General features: G+C 45.4%; 1 protein-coding gene across 1 annotated transcript in view; it reads right to left on the bottom strand.

Annotated features, from left to right (window-relative positions):
* Positions 1–20,191, bottom strand: part of PELO (pelota mRNA surveillance and ribosome rescue factor) — a 314,258-nt gene extending 294,067 nt beyond the window's left edge. The window contains exon 1 of the mRNA XM_086931709.1: positions 20,018–20,191. Within this exon, the coding sequence (XP_086787835.1) occupies positions 20,018–20,058 (41 nt within the window). The 5' untranslated portion in view covers positions 20,059–20,191. The remainder of the gene's footprint in view (positions 1–20,017) is intronic.
* Positions 20,192–20,518: the final 327 nt, after the last annotated feature.

Genomic DNA, 20,518 nt, shown 5'->3' on the forward strand with positions numbered 1-20,518 from the left:
GCCGGCCTCTGGCCGTGACTCGCATTTCTCCTTCATTGAAGGTGGGGATTTAATTCAATCGACTGCATGTTTGAAATTTCACTACAGGGGCTTAAAAGTGGAACATGCGTTGGGTGGAGCAAGAGGCATATAACTGTTGTTTGTCCTGTGTTAGCCAGGAAGGACGAGGAAAGGCTCTTCTATTTTCTTTAACATTTTGAACCAGCACTCTCCAAAACAGCTGTGATTTTGCAGGAAATGCTGACAAGCGCTCATGTGCTCTGTGATACCGCCATGCTTTATGTGGAACTTTTTCATCGCTGCGTACATACTTTTAAATCTCTACCAAAAACTATACTTATGCCGCAATGCTAGCGTTGCAACCAAAAGGGGCATTTATATTTCGATAATTGGAATGTTTGTTTTTAAATGAAGTAGCTCTTGCCGCACAAAGCAACTACAATGGACAAATAAAAACACGAGGTAAATTCCGAAAAAGCTGCTCCTGTTCTCTCCGCTCTCCCACTTCTGAAGCTGTGGAGTTGTGCATTTGTACTAGTTCTCTTTGCTCTTGTGGTGGGTAAAGGGCGTGGCTGGCCTGCATGCTGGATCTTTGGTGTTCAAATGTTTCTCAGGAGCTGGAGGGAGCGGTACAGCCTTTGTGGTAGTGGATAATAGGGTTTAACATTCCGAGCAGCTTAATTTAATAAAAGATAGATTGTTGTTAATTTACATGCCACCTATATTTCAGTATGCATGGATCCTTGCTCCCGCCTATCTTTCACTCTCCCCGGCACCGACTCCAATCTCCCTTTCCCCTTCACCACTGACCCCCTCCCCACCCCACTTGAGCACGGGTTCAGACTGTAGCCTTTCCTTTCTTCGGTAATGGTATTTTCTCCTCTCAATTTTTTTGCACTTACTTTGATTTTTTTTCTCTCGCCCTGTTCTTCGATTACCTCCCCCCATCCTCCAGCACACTCCAATCTCCCTTTCCCCTTCACCACTGACCCCCTCCCCACCCCCCTTGAGCACGGGTTCAGACTGTAGCCTTTCCTTTCTCCGGTAATGGTATTTTCTCCTCTCAATTTTTTTGCACTTTGATTTTTTTTCGCTCGCCCTGTTCTTCGATTACCTCCCCCCATCCTCCAGCACCACCCCCCTCCCACGCCCGCCATCCAGGAGTAGCTTGCTGTTTTTTCTCTCTTCCACATCTCCAACACCTCGATTCCCCCTCCAGCCACTCTCTCCAGCACTAGCTCGCGCTCCTTCACCCACCCTTGCCCTCTGTCACCACATCTCCAGCCCCCCTCACCCCGACCAGCACCTTGAGCACCGAGTCTCTCTCCAGCACGTATACTCTGCGCACCCTGCACTGCTCTAGCTTACCCTTTCTTCTCTTTTGAACAAATTGGCCACATGCCGCCCCCGTCTCCCCTCAATCACTGTCAGTTGTTTTCGGCCAGATCCCGGTACTGAACGATGTCATTGATGACCCGCAGGGTGGGGAGGAGACTGACAAAATGCTGCAACTCCGGGCCGAATTATCCGACAGCGCTATTATGTGGCTTTGAAAAGCAAATTATATGGTACATTGTGAATTAAACAAATTATGCGCAACCTTTTCATCCACCACCACATCCACCACCACCACATCCACCACCACTTCCACCACATCCACCACCACCACCTCATCCACCACCATCACTACCACCACCACATCCACCACCACATCCACCACCACCACCACATCCACCACCACCACATCCATCACCACCACATCCATCACCACCTCCACCACATCCATCACCACCTCCACCACATCCACCACCACCTCCACCACCTCCACCACATCCACCACCACCACATCCACCACCACCACCACATCCACCACCACCACATTCACCACCACCACATTCACCACCACCACATTCACCACCACCACATCCACCCCCACATCCACCACCACCACATCCACCACCACCATATCCCCCAGATCCACCACCACCACATCTATGTGTGTGTGTGTGTGTGTGTGTGTGTGTGGCTCTGTGTGTGTGTAGGTGCAAATACAATCTTCTTGGATTTTCATCACAATAAAATACACTGAACATAATCTTCACAAAATGTATTGACAAACGTTTAAACTATTGCCATTATAAATTACAATTTTTTTAATTTAAGTATTAATTATTTACAAAATTAAAAGCCATTGTTATTTGAAATATCAATACATGTAAGTCACGTAAATACAACACACATTGCATTACAAATGCTATAGGTGTCACATTTGCGAAAGTTAAAACTATTGACATTGTAACTGACGAAGCTATTAAATTTGATATTTTCAAAACCAACACATAAATAAAACAAGCACTGGCGTTGCCAATAGGTTTCGCATTTGGAAAGTAGGAGCTATTGGTTTTGTAAATGACATTTTATATTTATATATTGTTATTGACAATGCCAATAACGATATATAAATATAAAATGTCATTTACAAAACCAATAGCTCCAACTTTCCTACTGCGAGACCTATTGGCAACGCCAGTGCTTGTTTTTCATCTTTGGTTACATTTTAGGAGGCTCTGGTAAGAGGCATTTATTGTTTTTGTATAAAAGTAATGCAGGATAGATTGTGCCTGAAATTCGGCCCCTAGAAAGAGGTTATCCATAATGTGGCAGGTTGGGGAGCACTAGAATTGGTAGTCAGCAGTTGAGAGAAACATCTTCCGTTGCTGGTGCTTTTGGTCATCACTTAAAAACAAAATAATATTCTAATACAACCCACAAGTCATTCTCCTTAATGTGGTCATCGCATGTACTAAATGCATTCTACATTCTGTAAAAGGGAAGCTCCGCTGATTCCATGTTTGTATTGAAATAAATTGGCTGACAAATACATATTAAATTACAAAACAAGGAGCTAAACTTCCAATTGTCTGTGAAGCTTTAAAGCCTAACATGATGCTTCATCTTGAGGTGCTGGGGCAGTCAGAGGTTACAGGGAATACCTCTGTATGGAAGGTCATTTACCACCAGTGACACTATACTAGTGACTGTCGGTAGTAATAAAAGATGCGTAATAATATGGGAAAGATTGGTTCATACATAAGTGTCACCATGGAGAGTATTTTCCGCTTTCTCATTACTAATCCTAACAATGGAAATTATACGCAATGCTATGTCTATCTGCATAGTATTAGATATTATTAATGTGCCAACACGGAAAAAGATGATGAAAAGACATATTAGAGAAACAACACTCTAATGGGGAGATTCCCAACCCCTCTGCAGTGTAGTGCTAGCAAAGGGCTAATGAACGCACCATGATAAACGCCAGTGTGCAGAAAATACCTCTCAAGTACCCACACAAGGAACAAATGCGGTATTACCGGGCAGATCAGACCCATTCAGTTTTAAAGACCTCGCCCTGGTGGGGGAACACGGAACACCTGGTTTGGGGGTGCATCCAGGAGCTAGTAGCATACATATTGAAAAAGCATGTTATGTGTGCGTAAGATAGTGTTTCTGCCGGCAAAGAGCCAGGAAGTGTCCCCTGGTCTGCCTCCTCGTAGCATGGAGGCGTCCCGTAGCTCCCACTTCCCACCTAGGTTGAACCGGACCACTACTTACTGGACCGCCTGTCAATTCCGCTCATAGCCCGCTGTCAATTGTTGATATTTCAACGGATATAATTTGGGCTAAATTTCAAATCTTCCGGGTCGTATCACGCAGCCAATCCTCATACTGAACAAACTCTGTTAGTTGTTTGGAAGGAGTTATGTCTAAGGTGACCTAGGATTGGAGCGCCGGCGACAGCCACGCCTATTGAATTGACTTAAACCCGAAGTGCTGGTTGGCTATCGAGTCTGCATGTGTTTCCGTCCAAGCAGTCCTTCCGGTATTCGGAGTGTGTCATCCCCATTTTGTAACGGGCAAGTGCCTCTGTCTGCTGTTTTGGGGAGGAGGGGATTGGTATTGGTTTGTGCCGGTGTATATAGCTTGGACATTAACCCATGATGATCGAGCGCTTTACAGGAGAAATATTTCGTTACGTGGAAGTTGCAGGTTTAAGATCGAAGATAGCACTATAAGTAATTACAGTGGTTGAAAGTGCATCAAGGAAAATTATCCCATAAATCGGATTCATAATGTAACAAGTCAGGTCCCGGGCCGGCCAGCCAATCACAGCGCGGCCCGGGAATGACGTCACGGGGGTGTCCCGGGCCGGCACCCAATCACAGCGCGGCCCAGGACAAAGGGGCGGGGCTTAAAAAGTCCGAGAAACGCCCCCGAATCGCGTTTTCAGGGGAAAGCGTGATTGACACCCTCTGTCTCCCAATGGCTAGCCTCCATTTATGGAGCTATCCAATTGGAAACAGAGGCGGGCCAAACAGCCCTACTGAAAACAAAAGTTTTCGAACTGGGAGGGGCACTTCGTGCCCCTCGCCAGGTCGAAACCTAAAAAAAGTGTCATTTACAATACCAATCGCTCACACTTTCCTAATGCGAGACCTATTGCATTTCCAATGCTTGTTAAAAGGGGACTCCATTCTTTACGTGGGTGGTCGCGTTTTATCAGAAAACAGCAAGTTTGCTTTTAATGGGAATTCCACTTATTGACATTTCACGATTGCCGTAGTTTTCATTATTTATTACTGCAGATGTTTTAAAGGGATTTTCGCTATTCATATCTTACTATTGCCACATTTTTGCTAATGTTTTGAAGGGAATCGGCAAAGGAGATGACTAACCTTCTGTTTCTGATTAAGTGGCAAACAACCTGTCTTTTCATCGCCATGGACTAGTCTGTCGGGGTTTCTTAACGGGGAAGGGTGGCAGGGTTAGTAGACAAGGATCCACTGCGCCCCCTCCCAGCAACACACCACGCTCCTCACCCTTAAAACATCCCTCACCTTGAGCAAGTTTACCACATGTGCCGCACAAACCCTAATTACCAATACATACCTAACCTCAGACCCAGATATTCACTGCACTCAACACACACACCACTCATCAGATGCCTCCAAAAGGTTAGCTCCGACAGATTTACTCAAACACACCATCCCCATTCCTACACTTGAATATGGAGTAAATATAGCTCTTTCCTCAACAACATGCCATAGAATGCTTTTATCTAGCATTCGACAAAGAACCTGTCTGCACAACAACTAGCTGGCGTCAGCAAAGACATACACCATTTCAACATCATTCAGATATAAATGCTAGTTATTTATTCACATGTAGCTGCCTTTTGGTGCACTGGGGTAACGCAGCTATATTAGTGGACACTGGAGCAGGCAAACAGCAGAAAGCAACTCTGACAGAAGCAATGCCAAAGTGCCTCCCAAGCAGGCACTGAAAGATTCTTTCTGTGTCCTCTGAAGTTCCAAGGGAGGTAACTTTTAGTAACTTAGTTTATGTGGTTGTTTCTTACTTTATAGCGCCAATCGCAGACCTGCTGTGGACTTTTTAGCGCTACACAGAGTAGAACAAGATGCTCACAGATTAACATAGCAGAAATTTGAGAACACATTACACACTGCATTAACAAAGAAATACGAATCCCAATTCTCACGGTTCAAACGAGTAACACTGTATCGAGGAGCCCACCAGCGATGCAGCATTCTCGAAGGACGTTTCAATGCTAAACGTGGATCTGTGCAGAGTACAGCATGAATACAATAATATTGACTTCTTAACCCCTTCCCTGCTGGCCCGATTCCGCCCCCGTGCGGTAAACAAACGAACAGGGGCGGGCCATGACGAACCCCAGCCGTCATCAGCACACGAGCACCGTAGTGCATGACGGCTGGGGTTCGTCACCAGCATGGAAGGGGTTAAGTAGTGCACAACACAATCTGAAGTGGCATTTAATAATAGATGGCATCCTTACCCATACTCACTCTATCTAAAATTGAAGGATAAAATTCTGAGTCCACCCCTAAACCTGCAGGCAGCACCCACACCTGCTGTAGGAGCTCCATTTGTGGGATACCATCCTGTCAGACACTATAGTTGACTGTTCTCAACAATCACATTCTAGCAAGTGATTCCATTAAATGGTGCTATATAGCGCCGTTCTCCTCAGTGGCAATTCCTGTGAGTGGCGTTGTACTAAACTATCCCTTTGAACAATGTTACACAGAACTGCCCATGTGAAGGGCACTTTGCAGAGGCCTCCTGGCCCTATACTCAGTTGTCCTCTTAAATTATCCTTTCTTGCGCTTTATCTAGTTTTTTTTGGGGTGGGTTCACAACAAGCGCATTAGCCTTAGAGAGACATATAAGCATGTTTGCAATATCAAGTGAGGGTAATGCTCACCAATACAGTCGAGATGGGAAACGCAGCCTCATAGGGGCTTGTAGCGAAGTGGGAAAAGAAACGGTCAACGATGGTAGGGATATTTGGAAGAGGCGAGCTTTGAATGTCCCAAGGGAGGAGCAAGCATGAGGTGCGAAAGGAAGTTGCTCAAGCATGTCTGTCCATATACAGAGAAAGCATGTAGGCGTGATCTGTCTTAAGAGTTGTCTGCATGGTCTGGTGCTAGCCTCATGATTGTTTCTACCTCAGTATGCAAGTACCAAACATTCCACAGCTTTAACAGTGCTCACTGTTCAATAAGTGGATAGAAAAGAGGATATAAGTGCCAGCCTCCCAAGAGGTATTCTTAAGACGTGAGATCGGAGAACAGCTGTTTTCTGTACATGCAGCTACACAACCAATTTTTTATGTATTCTTTTATATAGCACCAAGTTCACCTATTCAGGTGCTAGACTCACGCCCTTTCGTCCTTATTTACTGCTCACTCCTGCATCACTTCTCCTGGAAGATTGATCCCTGCATTCCTCACCCTTTTGTGAACAATGGGGGCTCTAATGTTACTCCCATGCCCCCATTCCTAAGCACTGTCCTTTCATGGCTCCTCCAGCTAGCAGCCCTCTGTGCTTGAGTCAAGCACCCCTTTAGGAGTGGGACTGCCTTTCACAACACCCCTTTACCAAGGAACAAGCCAGGAAACAAACTGGAATTTGTCAAGTCAGTCTATTAAATAAAATATAATTTATACATGTGGATGTCTTCTATACATCCTTAGAAATGTTCGCCTGACTCATCATGCCAATAAACTACGTTGTATAGCACGTCATGGATGTTCTGGTTCTGCTTCTGTCTGGGGGCAGAGTGAATCCGGCCTAAACTATGGTATGCTGCCCTCATGAGGAGACCTTCTGTTGACCCTGACATACTTTGTTAGAAGTGCTCCCTTGGTTCAACTTTACAAACTTCTGAGACTTTCACATTCTTCCATGAGTTTGTACATTTTACACTTTTGCTCTCCTGCAAGCATTCATCTTACTGAGTGAAACTGGTAATTTGCTTAATCTGTTCTCCTATATTCCTCGCCTAATAAGATTCTCGTTTTTATTTCCTTCTGTTTTTTTTCTCCATGGTGTGCCTCGTAATGTAAACGTAAACTCTTGCAAATTAAAAATATACATAGAAACGGAAAGACACGCTGCCTTTCACATGTCCATAGTTGTTAAAGGGAGTGAACCAAGAAGAGTACAACTATGCTGCTTATTTGCATAAAGAGAGGTAGTTCCTCTATGATTATTTGCTGCTATTATATATATATGCTGTTTATTGCCCATTTGCACAAGCCGAGGTTTAAAATACCCCTGGATATACCTATTTATTATTTGTTGTTTTCATAGACGTTTTTAATATTTTGAAGAACAAGTAGCATGGTGAAGTTTATCTCTTTCAATGCAAACGGTTTGAATAATGTCCGCAAAAAGAATGCCATTGAGTGCTGGCTAAAAAATCTCATTCCTTATGTCATCTATTTGCAAGAAACTCACTATAGAGATCAGGCTGAGTCAGATAAAATCTTCAAAAGTTGGGTGGGCCACAAGATATCTTCAACCGCTGGGCTGGCTCAGAGAGGAGTATGCATTCTACGCACCAATCCTAGACGCTCCTCTTCCAATCTTACAATTAAAGCATGCAATAACAGGTCTTCCTGGGCCAATAATATGGGGGGGGGGAGGGGGGGGGGGGACTTTAATCTTCTACAAAACCCTCTATTGGACAAGTTGCTATGGCCGTCCAAAGCTGCAAATTAGACCTGGACGTTATTGATCATTGGCGATTCTCAAATCCTCTTAAACGAGAATATTCATGCCATTCAGCAAAATACAACTCTGCATCTAGGCTAGATTTTTTTCTAACATCCCATGATTTAGAGTTATATAATTATGCCCATCTACCAAATGCTTTCTCGGATCATGCGGCACTATGCATCGAGGTAAAACTGGGGGTACACGAAGCAAGGCCTTCAAGAAGATGGTTTTTTAACAAACTCAACCTCCTTGACCCGCAATGGTGTATAGATATTGAAGATAAGATTGAGCAGTTTTTTGCACAGAATAGAGGTACAGCCCCATTAAACACAACCTGGGATGCACTTAAGGCCACTCTACGGGGGTTAATTACGTCTAAAGAAATACCAAAGCAGAAGGCAAGAAGGGAGGAGAAAACCAATCTATAAATTGAACTTTCGCAGGCAACCCAAGAACATTACAGGGTTAGATCTACGCTCTCTGGGCAAAAGCTCTCTGAGGCAAAGCACAGGATGAAGGATTTTTACTATGACTTAGGCGAGACAAATAGTAATCTTTATGCCCAAAAGATATACGAGGAGAGCGAATACACAGGGAAGCTCTTGGTCTGGCAAGCCAAAAAAAAAGCAGGCCCGAAATAGGATAGACCAACTAACTGACCCTATTACTAAAGTACAAGCTAAGACCACCGCCTCCATTGGTGAGCTGTTTTTGAAACACTGCGAGGGAGTATATCAAGCAATGGAAGGAGCTACATCCGACTCCATTGGGGAATTTCTAGAGCAACTCGCAATACCTAAATTAGATGCTGAGGGCAAGAAATACCTCATACAGGATTTCACAATGTTAAAACTAGATAAAGTGATAGGGTCCTTCCCCAATGGTAAGGCCAATGGCGATGATGGTCTTCCTATTGAATTTTTAAAAAAATTTGGAGGTACCCTGCGTAAAGAACTTCTGCTACTAGTCAACTACTTACTCCAAGGAGGTTCTCCATCAGACTCTTTTCATTCAGCTGTGGTGGTTAGTATTTTAATAAAAGGAAAGGATAAGGAGAATATAAATTCGTACAGACCAATAAGTCTCCTAAACACAGACTATAAAATGTTTACAAAACTTTTAGCAAACCGATTAAATAAAATAGTAGGATCTCTGGTAGCTCATGATCAGTGTGGTTTTATTGCAGGCAGGCATCTCCATTCCAATACAACATTTTTATTGGAGGCACTAGATTATTTTAAGACTAACAAGGTGAAGGCTCATATTTGGCTTTTAGACGTGGAGAAAGCCTTCGATCTAGTGTCCTGGGACTGCCTTTTCGCAATTTTGCACAGTTTTAATTTTCCGATTGTTTTTATTTCTCTTTTACAACAACTCTATATGAATTCCAGGGCACAGATTATCATTAATAACACTAATATTGGGACTTGTCAGGTCACTAGAGGCACGCGACAAGGATGCCCCCTGTCGCCAATTTTATTTGCGTTATTTATTGAACCACTGGCGATTGCTATTAGGGATATAAAGACTGAGACTGCCCCAGTAGTAGGAATGACAAACATAAAATTATACGCGGATGATATCGCCCTTTTTTAAGAATCTAAACCCTCAAGTCAATTGAAGATTTTAAAAATTTTCTCTGACTTTCAAAAATTAGGGGGCTACAAGATTAATGTCAACAAAACAGAAATTATTTTAGCCAACTGCACTGTAGACACTTTAGTACCAGAATTCAGGCAGATATATAATACAGACCCAAAGAGATATCTGGGAATATTTATATCGGGTAATTTGGATGATCTGTACTCGCTTAATTTTCTAACTTTATTAAAAAAGGTGGGGTCGCTTTTAGATCGTTGGAATTTATTACCATTGTCTTTAATGGGACGGGCAGCGTCAGTACGTATGTCGGTTTTACCTCTTTTTAATTTCCTCTTTAGCGCCGTACCCTGCGCAATCCAGCCCTCCTATTTTCAAAAAGTAGATGCATTGATTTCCTCTTTTCTATGGGCAAAAAAATCTCCCAGGCTTGCACTCAGCACTTTTATCTACCATCCATACAAGGAGGGCTACCTCTTCCAAATATTAGAGAATACTACTTCTCGTCTTTTGCACACCATAGTTTTAGGTTTTTCTTTATAGAAACTCACGAGGCAGACAATTTTTTTTATTAAGAAGATGTTGTCAGAATCAAAAATCACTGACCCAGTTAGAATCACGAAAGATCCAAAGAAAGTACGCTACAAGTCCCTACAGTGTATCTTTAAGCTGAAAGCTCAGTTTTTTTAAATTCTATGATATTCCTAAATTAAGTAATACAACGGATTTAATCAATCTCAGCCTAGGAGAAGCAGGCTGCATGGACAATATTATATCAAATCTTCAGAAGGAGAATGGCTTCGAGAAAATTAAAGACTTCCTGATGGGTAATAGGTGGAAATCTTGGGATGTAATTTCTAGTCAGATACATCACTCTTATACAATCTTGAACTGGTCCTTTTTCATGCTTAATCCAAAAGTCAGAGAGCTTGATATAGGAAATGTATTTAATAAAGAAAATATCTCTACAGCTTTGAACAATCAAATACAAAAGAAGATGAGTATTTGGATTAAAATATTAAAAGAAAATAAAGGGCAGCAATCCTCCAGTAAGATTATTGAGAGGTGGAAAAAGAGGGAAGATATTGTAATTAGCCAGCAGGTATGGGATAAGATAAATAAATGTAATAAAACCATATTCCGGGGAGCTAATTTCAAACGTATGCAATTTTATAATAAATGGTTAATATACAGAACCCCCTCTTTTCTCCATAATATCTTCCCCCAAGTCACCGACAAATGCTTCTGATGTGAAGAAAAAGGCACTTGGAAAAATATAGTCTGGGAGTGTTCAAAAATTCAATTATTTTGGAAGGAAATAGAAAAATATCTTTCCATCGAGCTCAAAACCACTATAATACTCGATGACCTACTTCCTATCCTAGGCTGCTCCTCGAGCCACACTCCATACGATGAGTTCCTTTTTATAGCTTCTTTAAAAGCCAAATCCCTTATATTGCAGTCCTGGAAAACAGATCTTGTACCAACCTTTCAGGCTTGGAAGGCAAAATTATTACGAACCCAGGGTAGGGAAGGAAAATATGCATTGAGATCAGGGGCTCTTAAAAAATATGAGAAATGTTGGAGCGTGTTTGAATTCTAGTTTCTTTGATGTTATCTAATCTTAACCACATCTTCTTAATAGTAATACTAGTCTGCTAGATTGTTTTTAATCACGCACATTGCACTTTATAATCAAGCTTTGAAATTATAAATTTTGAAGACTTTTTATATTCATATGTTTCGTACTGTATTAATTCTACTACAAATGTGTCTTGTATTGTTTATCTGTCTTTTATGAACTCTCAAAAAAAAAACATTTTTAAAAGAAGAGTACTTGACACATAGATTCATAGCCTCAATCGAGAATTGTGCACATCAAATTGACAATGTGGAAAGGAAGCAGGTTGGCTGGCTGGCTCTTTAGTCTGCAGATATCTTATCATGTGCTATAACAGTCTCCACGATAAAGGGGCCCTAGTAGGGTATAAAAATTAAAGCACTTATCAGAAACACATTCATATCACCAGCGAGTCACGTCTTGGACAACTTCCCTAAAAGTATTGCCATTTGTCCTCAAGGCATCCCTTGTTGACATAGGTAGGTAATCTTGCAAATGAATTCCCAAATATACTTTTATCCTTAATGAAAGACTTAAAATTGCATTTATTTACGACTTAAAATGACATTTATTTATGCCCTTCTTTTTAGGAACACATCCATTTTGTTTGCACATGTACAACATTATTGTATGCAAGCACAACTTTCCCATTTAGAATTAAATTGAATAGAACAGCATTGGCAAATCAGTTTGAAAAGAGTCTTCTGAGCAGAGCTGGGAGAATCCAAAGTAGAAAACATCCATTTAAGTGTCACTTTGACATACGATAATGTTTATATTCTTTTTTACAGATTAAAAACATTATTAGCAGTTGTTTGCTTTATATCCCAGTTCTGAAAGCATTTAATTTCCTCTAGCCTCTCAAAAATATAAACTCATACCATGGATGTTACGTGTCTGTGGGCTATTAATTATAAGTTATTTTGATAGTGCCTAGAAGGGATTTCAACTTTGAAGTCCAAGCATTTATTCCCGATTACATTTAATTTTATAACTTTATGATTTAAGGATGACTGCAATACAATTTGGACACTCAAAACACAATTCACCAACAAATTTCGTTCCAAGTATTTAAATCTATTACATACTATCACACTCTACATGATTGACTACAGTTCATACCATTTAATTACTATTCACTTAATTCCACAGCAACCCATGCAACTTATTTCCACTGCACAACTCCACACCACACATCATGCAATTCCACAACATCATATACCAACACAACCCATGTCTACATTACACTTCAACAATCCCTATTATCTCCCAGACACACACACACACACTGCCTCTCTCACCTCTCCCTCACACTACCACCTTTCATTTCACAATTCCATTGCCCCCTCACATCCCTTCCTTACACTCAATGTCTCATCCCTAAACTGCGTGCTCACACATGCGATCTTCCTGTGCATCCTGGTACTGGGTACAGGTCCACCCAAAACCTTCCCGCCCAGGTGCCCTTCCCAGGAGATCTCCCACACCTTGAACACACACTCTCCTCCTCTTCCTTCTGTGTCTTCTGCGTACACAAGTGCAGCCTCTTTTTGATTCTATAACATTCTCTCATCTTCTTTCTCTTCCCCAAACACTGTTTCGGCTAATCTATCTGGGGGCCATTCACCACTTAATGCATAAACTAGGTTTCCTCTCAATTTTCCGGTCTATTCTTTACAGCTCTTTTCACCACACTACATCTTTTCACAACACCACATAATTCCACTACGCAAATACACTACATACCACACAAGCCCACTTCACACAATTCCACAACTAATAATTCCAATTTAAACCACACTATTCCACTACAAACAACAGGCATACACTCCACTACAAACAACAAACAAGTACAAAAATATATATAATTGGGGGAGGAGCCAAGCCAGCAACCATGATGGCCGCCTGACTCCTCGGCTCCGCTGACCCGCCCGCTATTTGCCCGAAGCGCACCGGATCCTGCCGTCTATCCTGATTAGAAGCGGGCGCTTCGGAACCGGGCTGAGCTCCCGACTCGAATGGTGTGTTCCTCGTCGGTCAGCTCGCGGTGGCCCCGAAGATCTGCCCTCGCCCTGTTCTCCCGTGGAGTGTGAGGTTCCGGGTCTTTGTTCCTTGAAGCGGCAGCCCCTGGACTCTGCGGCAGCGAGCGCCTGCAGCGGTAGGGACCGGCGGCTGGAGAGTTACTGTTGTAGCAATTGTTGCAGTTTGCCGACCGGCCCTCCGTGCTTGCGCGCTTGCTTTGAAGTTTGTAGCGGGCGCTACATTGTATCCTTCATCTGCCTCGGGATCGGCGACGGACGAGTCCCCGTCCCTTGGCGCTGTGGCGGCCGCCATCTTACTGGACGCTCTGCACCGCGGCTTGCTGCTTTTGGAGACTTGCATGGGTAATTCTCCATCGCATGGGCAGCTACTAGTGGAAGCCGGGCAGCTGGGACCTGATTTGCAGCATTAACCCGTGAAGTCTGTGCCCCATCATAGCGCTATCGGCTTTCATCGGCGATGGGCTCCGGAGGGTGCTCTAAAGGACGACAATATGGCGACGCCCTCAGGGGACAAGACTCTGCAGCCGAGACATCCATTGTGCTTGCGGATATTTACCATGCCCTATGCGACCTGCGATCATTCATTAGGGCGAGCGCCCGGGTCCTGGAGGACAGTCTGGGCGCGGTGCTGCCCGGCGAGCCTTCGGTAGAACGCACTGCTTGTTGCCCCTCGCCAGCCCCGCTACACCCAGTGATCGGTGATGGTGTTCTATGTGTCCTGCCGTGGGTTGCACCGCGGAGCTCCCCAGATGACACGGCTGCCGGGCCCCCCATCCTGGAGGTGCTGAGACATGTGGCATTGGATCCTACTCTTCGGCAGGGGGCTCCCTGTGTGTCGACCTGCTTTGTGCCCATCTTGGAGTCCCCCAGGATGCCCCCCCGCCCTGCCGGGCGATTGTTGTGCTGGCCCTGGCCGGTCGGTCTTCAGGTACTGTTGCTGTGCTTCCATCCTGACTGGATAGCTCCTGACTGTTTGGCGCACCGTGGGACAGTTCTCCGTGGGGGGTTTTTGGCTTGGTGGTGGTCCCTTCACTTGCGCTTCTCATCTAAGATGGCCGCTGCCCGCTCGGACTTCATTGTCGGGCTAGATCAACGGGGACAAGGTTGACGTTGTTCTTATGTTCTCCATGTGGTCGGAGGCTGTTATGGGTGACGGAACAATAGTATTGTTGGGTTGATGTATGCTATTACGGTGTCGGGTCGGGTTCCGGGGAGGGGTGGCCATGGGCGGACATGTCGATTGTATGTTTCCTTTACCTGGGCCCTCCCCCGGTCTTTTGTGATTTCTTTTCTTTCTTTTCTTTCTTCTGCATTTCGGGTACTCTTTTTGGGGCGACAGGCACTCTGCTAGGGGGGGGTAGGCCGTAGCCTCTGCATGTGTGTAGGGTGGGTTGGGTATTCTTATGTTAGTTTTTTGTTACTATGGGCCTTGGTATTATTTCTCTATCTTTTTATTCTTTTTCTTCTCCTTTTTAGGTCTCGCCTGTCGATGCGCATGCGCATCGAGCAAGCGAGACTATGGGGGCTCATCGACTCTTTATCTAACTTGCAAGGAATCGTGGCGATTCCTTGCAGTGCCCGTGACTTTTAAGGTCAATGCGCATGCGCATTAAGCTTATGCGCATGCGCATTGACCTTAAAAGTCACGGGCGCGTGCATGTCCGTATTTGTTTACCCGCTCCGCCCCCTCCCGCCGTGTCGCATTTCTCCTCCCCCCTCCCCTCTCTTCCCTCCGTCTTGCTTGTTTCAATTGTGTTTCATTATATCCCACGCCGTTTAAAAACTAAAAGTAAGTTTTTATATATTTCATCATCATTGAATGTTACCTTATTTGCTTTGCGTAGTTTGACAAAAAAACTAACCCGCTCCGCCCCCTCCCGCCGTGTCGCATTTCTCCTCCCCCCTCCCCTCTCTTCCCTCCGTCTTGCTTGTTTCAATTGTGTTTCATTATATCCCACGCTGTTTAAAAACTAAAAGTAAGTTTTTATATATTTCATCATCATTGAAAGTTACCTTATTTGCTTTGCGTAGTTTGACAAAAAAACTAACCCGCTCCGCCCCCTCCCGCCGTGTCGCATTTCTCCTCCCCCCTCCCCTCTCTTCCCTCCGTCTTGCTTGTTTCAATTGTGTTTCATTATATCCCACGCCGTTTAAAAACTAAAAGTAAGTTTTTATATATTTCATCATCATTGAAAGTTACCTTATTTGCTTTGCGTAGTTTGACAAAAAAACTAAGCTAAAAAGATCTATGTTTACGGCTCTCGTGCTACTTTTATTTGCGCTATGTTTGAAAAGTAACGATGCTATGCATACCAAGGGAGCAGTGTCCCTGGACACAGTCACCTTCGCAGAGGTAAACGCGCCGAGATGATTCGTTATTTGGTCTGCCCTTCTCACGTACGGCTTTTAAATTCAACACTATCGGTTTTGTCTTGTGTTCCACCTCACCCCGTTACAAAATACACATTTAAAATTACTAATTTGTCACGTGGCCGGCTTTGCTGTATTCCGTAGGTTCTCTGTGACGGTTGCGCTCCGGAAATAACACAAAATAACTGAAATTACTTTAAATTCTACCGCTCATGCTTCACAGACGTACGAGGCAGGTTCCCTATAAAAAAATATTGGTCCTTGGGGCTGCACCGCTGCAGTTATTTCTCCTCTTTAAAACGCTTATTTCTCTAGACACTGTTTTGCTATAATTAATTAGTTTTCATATAAACAAACACCTGCCCTGGCTGGGAAACAACCAATACGGAACGGACAGGTTAGCGTTTGTGCTGATTTAGAACAATCTCCTGAAGACAAGTTTTTGGGTTTCAGGAAGCGTGACTGGCTCGGCAGCCCCAGCATTTCCATCTATTGGCTTAGGGAAGGGCGAGCGCCAATGTTTGCATATGTACATTCACAAAGCCTATGGGCGTGCGCACGAGAGAATGACAGTGACCCAGAGCTCATCAGCCCGCTAGCTAACATTCAACAGTTATACAAATGGGCCGGTTCTGTGGTCCGGCACTTTTTTTTTATTTGAGAGGGAGAGTACCGGCTCTTCTCAAGGGAGACGTAATACTTTTAATTAGAGTGTACAGGCACTTCTCAGAAATAAGCATTTCAAGCCCATTGGCGAGAATTATAGTAAGTGGTAAAGAAAAGTCTACCAAAACGGCTGCGGACCCCATATCATGCACATCCACCGCCACATCCACTGCCACATCCACCACCACACCCACTGCCACATCCACCACCACACCCTCCACTACATCCACCACCACATCCACCACAACATCCACCACCCCATCCACCACTACCACCACCACCACATCCACCATCACCACCATATCCACCATCACATCCACCATCACCTCCACATCCACCATCACCTCCACATCCACCATGACATCCACCGTCACATCCACCACCACATCCACCACCACCACTTCCACCACACCCACCACCACTACATCCACCACCACCACCCCATCCACCACCACCACCCCATCCACCACCACTGCATGCATTCACCACCACCGCATCCACCACTACATCCACCATCACCACCTCATCCACCATCACCTCCACATCCACCATGACATCCACCGCCACATCCACCACCACCGCATCCACCACACCCACCACCCCTACATCCACAACCACATCCACTACAACCACCACCCCATCCACCACCACATCCACCACCACCACCGCATCCACCACCACCTCATCCACCATCACCATCACATCCACCACCACATACACCATCACCTCCACATCCACCATGACATCCACCGCCACATCCACCACCACATCCACCACCACTACATCCACCACCACCACCACCGCATCCACCACCACCACCGCATCCACCACCACCACCGCATCCCCCATCACATCCACCACCACATCCACCATGACAACCACCGCCACATCCACCACCGCCACATCCACCACCACCACACCACCACATCCACCACCACCAACTACATCCACCACCACATCCACTACCCCATCCACCACCACCACCGCCTCCACCACCACCCCATCCACCACCACCGCATCCTTCACCACCGCCGCATCCACCATCACCGCATCCACCACCACCGCATCCACCACCACATCCACCATCACCACCACATCCACCATGACATCCACCATCACCCCCACATCCACCATGACATCCACCACCACACCCACCACCCCTACATCCACCACCACATCCACTACAACCACCACCCCATCCACTACAACCACCACCCCATCCACCACTACCACCACCACTGCATCCACCACCACATCCATCACCTCATCCACCATCACCACCACATCCACCATCACATCCACCTACATCCACCACCACATCCACCTACATCCACCAACACATCCACCACAACCACCATCCCATCCACCACTCCCACCACCACCGCATCCACCACCACCACCGCATCCACCACATCCACCATCACATCCACCACCACATCCACCATCACCTCCACATCCACCATGACCTCCACCGCCACATCCGCCACATCCACCACCACCACCACATCCACCACCACCACACCCACCACCACTAACTACATCCACAACCACCACCCCATCCACCACCACCACCACCGCATCCACCACCACCACCGCATCCACCATCACCACATCACCCTCAAACATTCACCCACACTCACCCTCCCTCACCCTCAATTCCTCACCCACACCCTCAACACTTCACCCTAAACACCTCACTCATCCTCAACGCCTCCCCCTCCCCCTCACCCTCAACACCTCACCCTCACTAACTCTCAATCCCACAATCACCCTTCCCCTCACTCACCCTCAATACCTCACCCTCACTAACACTAAAACACTCAATCACCCTCACTCTTACTCTCACTCACACTCTACACCTCAGCCTCACGCTCAATGACACACCCTCAATACCTCACCCTCACCCCCTCAACACCTCACCCCCTCAACCTCACTCGCCCTCACCCTCAAACACTCACCCTCAACACCTCACACCCTCACCCTCAACACCTCAACCTCACTCACTCTCAACACCTCACCCTCACTCACTCACCCTCAACACCTCACCCTCACTCAATCCCACTCAATCACCCTCAACACCTCACCCTCAACACCTCACCCTCAACACCTCACCCTCAACACCTCACCCTCAACACCTCACCCTCAACGCCTCACCCTCAACGCCTCACCCTCAACGCCTCACCCTCAACGCCTCACCCTCACTCACTCTGACTCACCCTCACCCTCACTCACCCTCACTCACCCTCACTCACCCTCACTCACACTCAGTCACCCTCACTCACCCTCACTCACCCTCGACCCCTCCCTCACCCTCACTCATCCTCACTCATCCTCAACACCTCACCCTCATCCACCCTCAACTCCTCACCCTAACTCACAATAACACTCTCTCACCCTCACCCTCACTCACTCTCACTCACACTCACCCTCAACACCTCACTCACCCTCAACACCTCACTCACCCTCAACACCTCACTCACCCTCAACACCTCACTCACACTCAACTCCTCACTCACCCCCACCCTCACTCACCCTCAACACCTCACCCTCACACAGTGCAATAGGTCTCGCAGGATTTTTAGTTAAAGCTTTTACATTTGCTTATTGCTTTTTTGATTTGTAATTCTTTTGCATTGCCTACAAACAAATCAAATGCAAAAGATTTACAACAAAAAACCTATAAACAATTCTAAAAGCACTAACTCTAATGCTGCGAGACCTATTGCATTTCTAATGCTTGTTCTCGGGGTCACTGGGTGGATTATTGTGATGTGGGGGGTAAATGCCGACCGTAGTACTGCTTGCTTTAGAATTTCTCCTGTCCGATAGTTCGCGGTCAATTGCTTTGCTCGTACTGTTTGCCTGATATTGATGCTGCTACTTGCCCACTTAGGTCCTGGATGATCTATTTTGCCTCTGATCCTCTTTAGCTTCTTATATGGACTTTACAAAAAAAAAAAACTTTAAAATTAAACCTCACTTCTCCTGCAGCCCGGTGGCACGTATGACTCAGTGTAACTCAGTTCTATCCTGTACTTTGCTCCATTGCTGCCGGGTTGTCGTATGGCTTGCTACTATGCTCGATATGCTACCGAGGCCGGCCGGATGGTTGTAGGCCCGTAACTGTATGATTCAATATTGCAATAAAGGTTTTCAAAAATTTTAAAAAAAAAATATATATATATATAATTTACAACGCCAATAGCTCTAACATTCCGAAATGCGAGACTGATTGCATTACAAATGCTTGTTATGTTGGATGTAAAAACTGAGTTAACTACAAAGTGTCACACATAGGCCAGAATATGTCACTCACTGGCAGAGTGAAAATATGAAAATGTCACACATAAGCAAACTCGAAACGTGGCAGCTATGCCTATACATCAGACACTGAAATGCCATATATGAGCACACTGAAATCAAGACAACGTGGCAGCTGTGCACATCATGCCAGTAATGAGAAAGCCTCTGATAGGAAGTCTGTCAGACGTGCTGGAAGTATAATAATCGACTAACACCATTCACGGTGCCAAAATGCACTCCAGTTGGGAAGGAAACTGACAACACTTTAGACATTTGCATCTTTTAGGGTTCTATGGACAAAATCCCTCACCCGGTATTGTCTTTCTCGATGTCCTTGCTGACCAGCTTCATTTTGGCTCCGCTGAAATATTCCTTCTATCAAATGGACGGATCTTTTTCACTAAGATAACCACATGGCCACCACATACACGGACCGCACGTACATTCAGCACAATGTCCGTTGTCCGTAAGACAGCACTTCCGGGTCGGATAATAGCCAATGCCATGCCTGATCGTGTTCTGGAAATCGGAGGGGCTGGTAAAATGTACGGTGACCTGGGATTGGAACACTGGAGACACTTCGTCCAATCCTAGTACGCTGCACAATATATCGAAGTGCTCATTGGTTGTTCATTCCGCACGTGCTACTATGGTATGTAAACATTGCTCCAGAACCGCCTTCTGCCTGCTGACTGGCAAAATGGGAGGAGGAGGAGGAGGAGGGGGGGGGGGGCACAACTGGCGGGTGATCTAAATTGAGCTAATTACGGTCTGATAATACATGTAAGCCGGGCTGTATCCGCGTAGGGGC

This window comes from Lissotriton vulgaris, chromosome 7 (genome assembly GCF_964263255.1).
Source record: "Lissotriton vulgaris chromosome 7, aLisVul1.2, whole genome shotgun sequence".
Taxonomy (NCBI): domain Eukaryota; kingdom Metazoa; phylum Chordata; class Amphibia; order Caudata; family Salamandridae; genus Lissotriton; species Lissotriton vulgaris.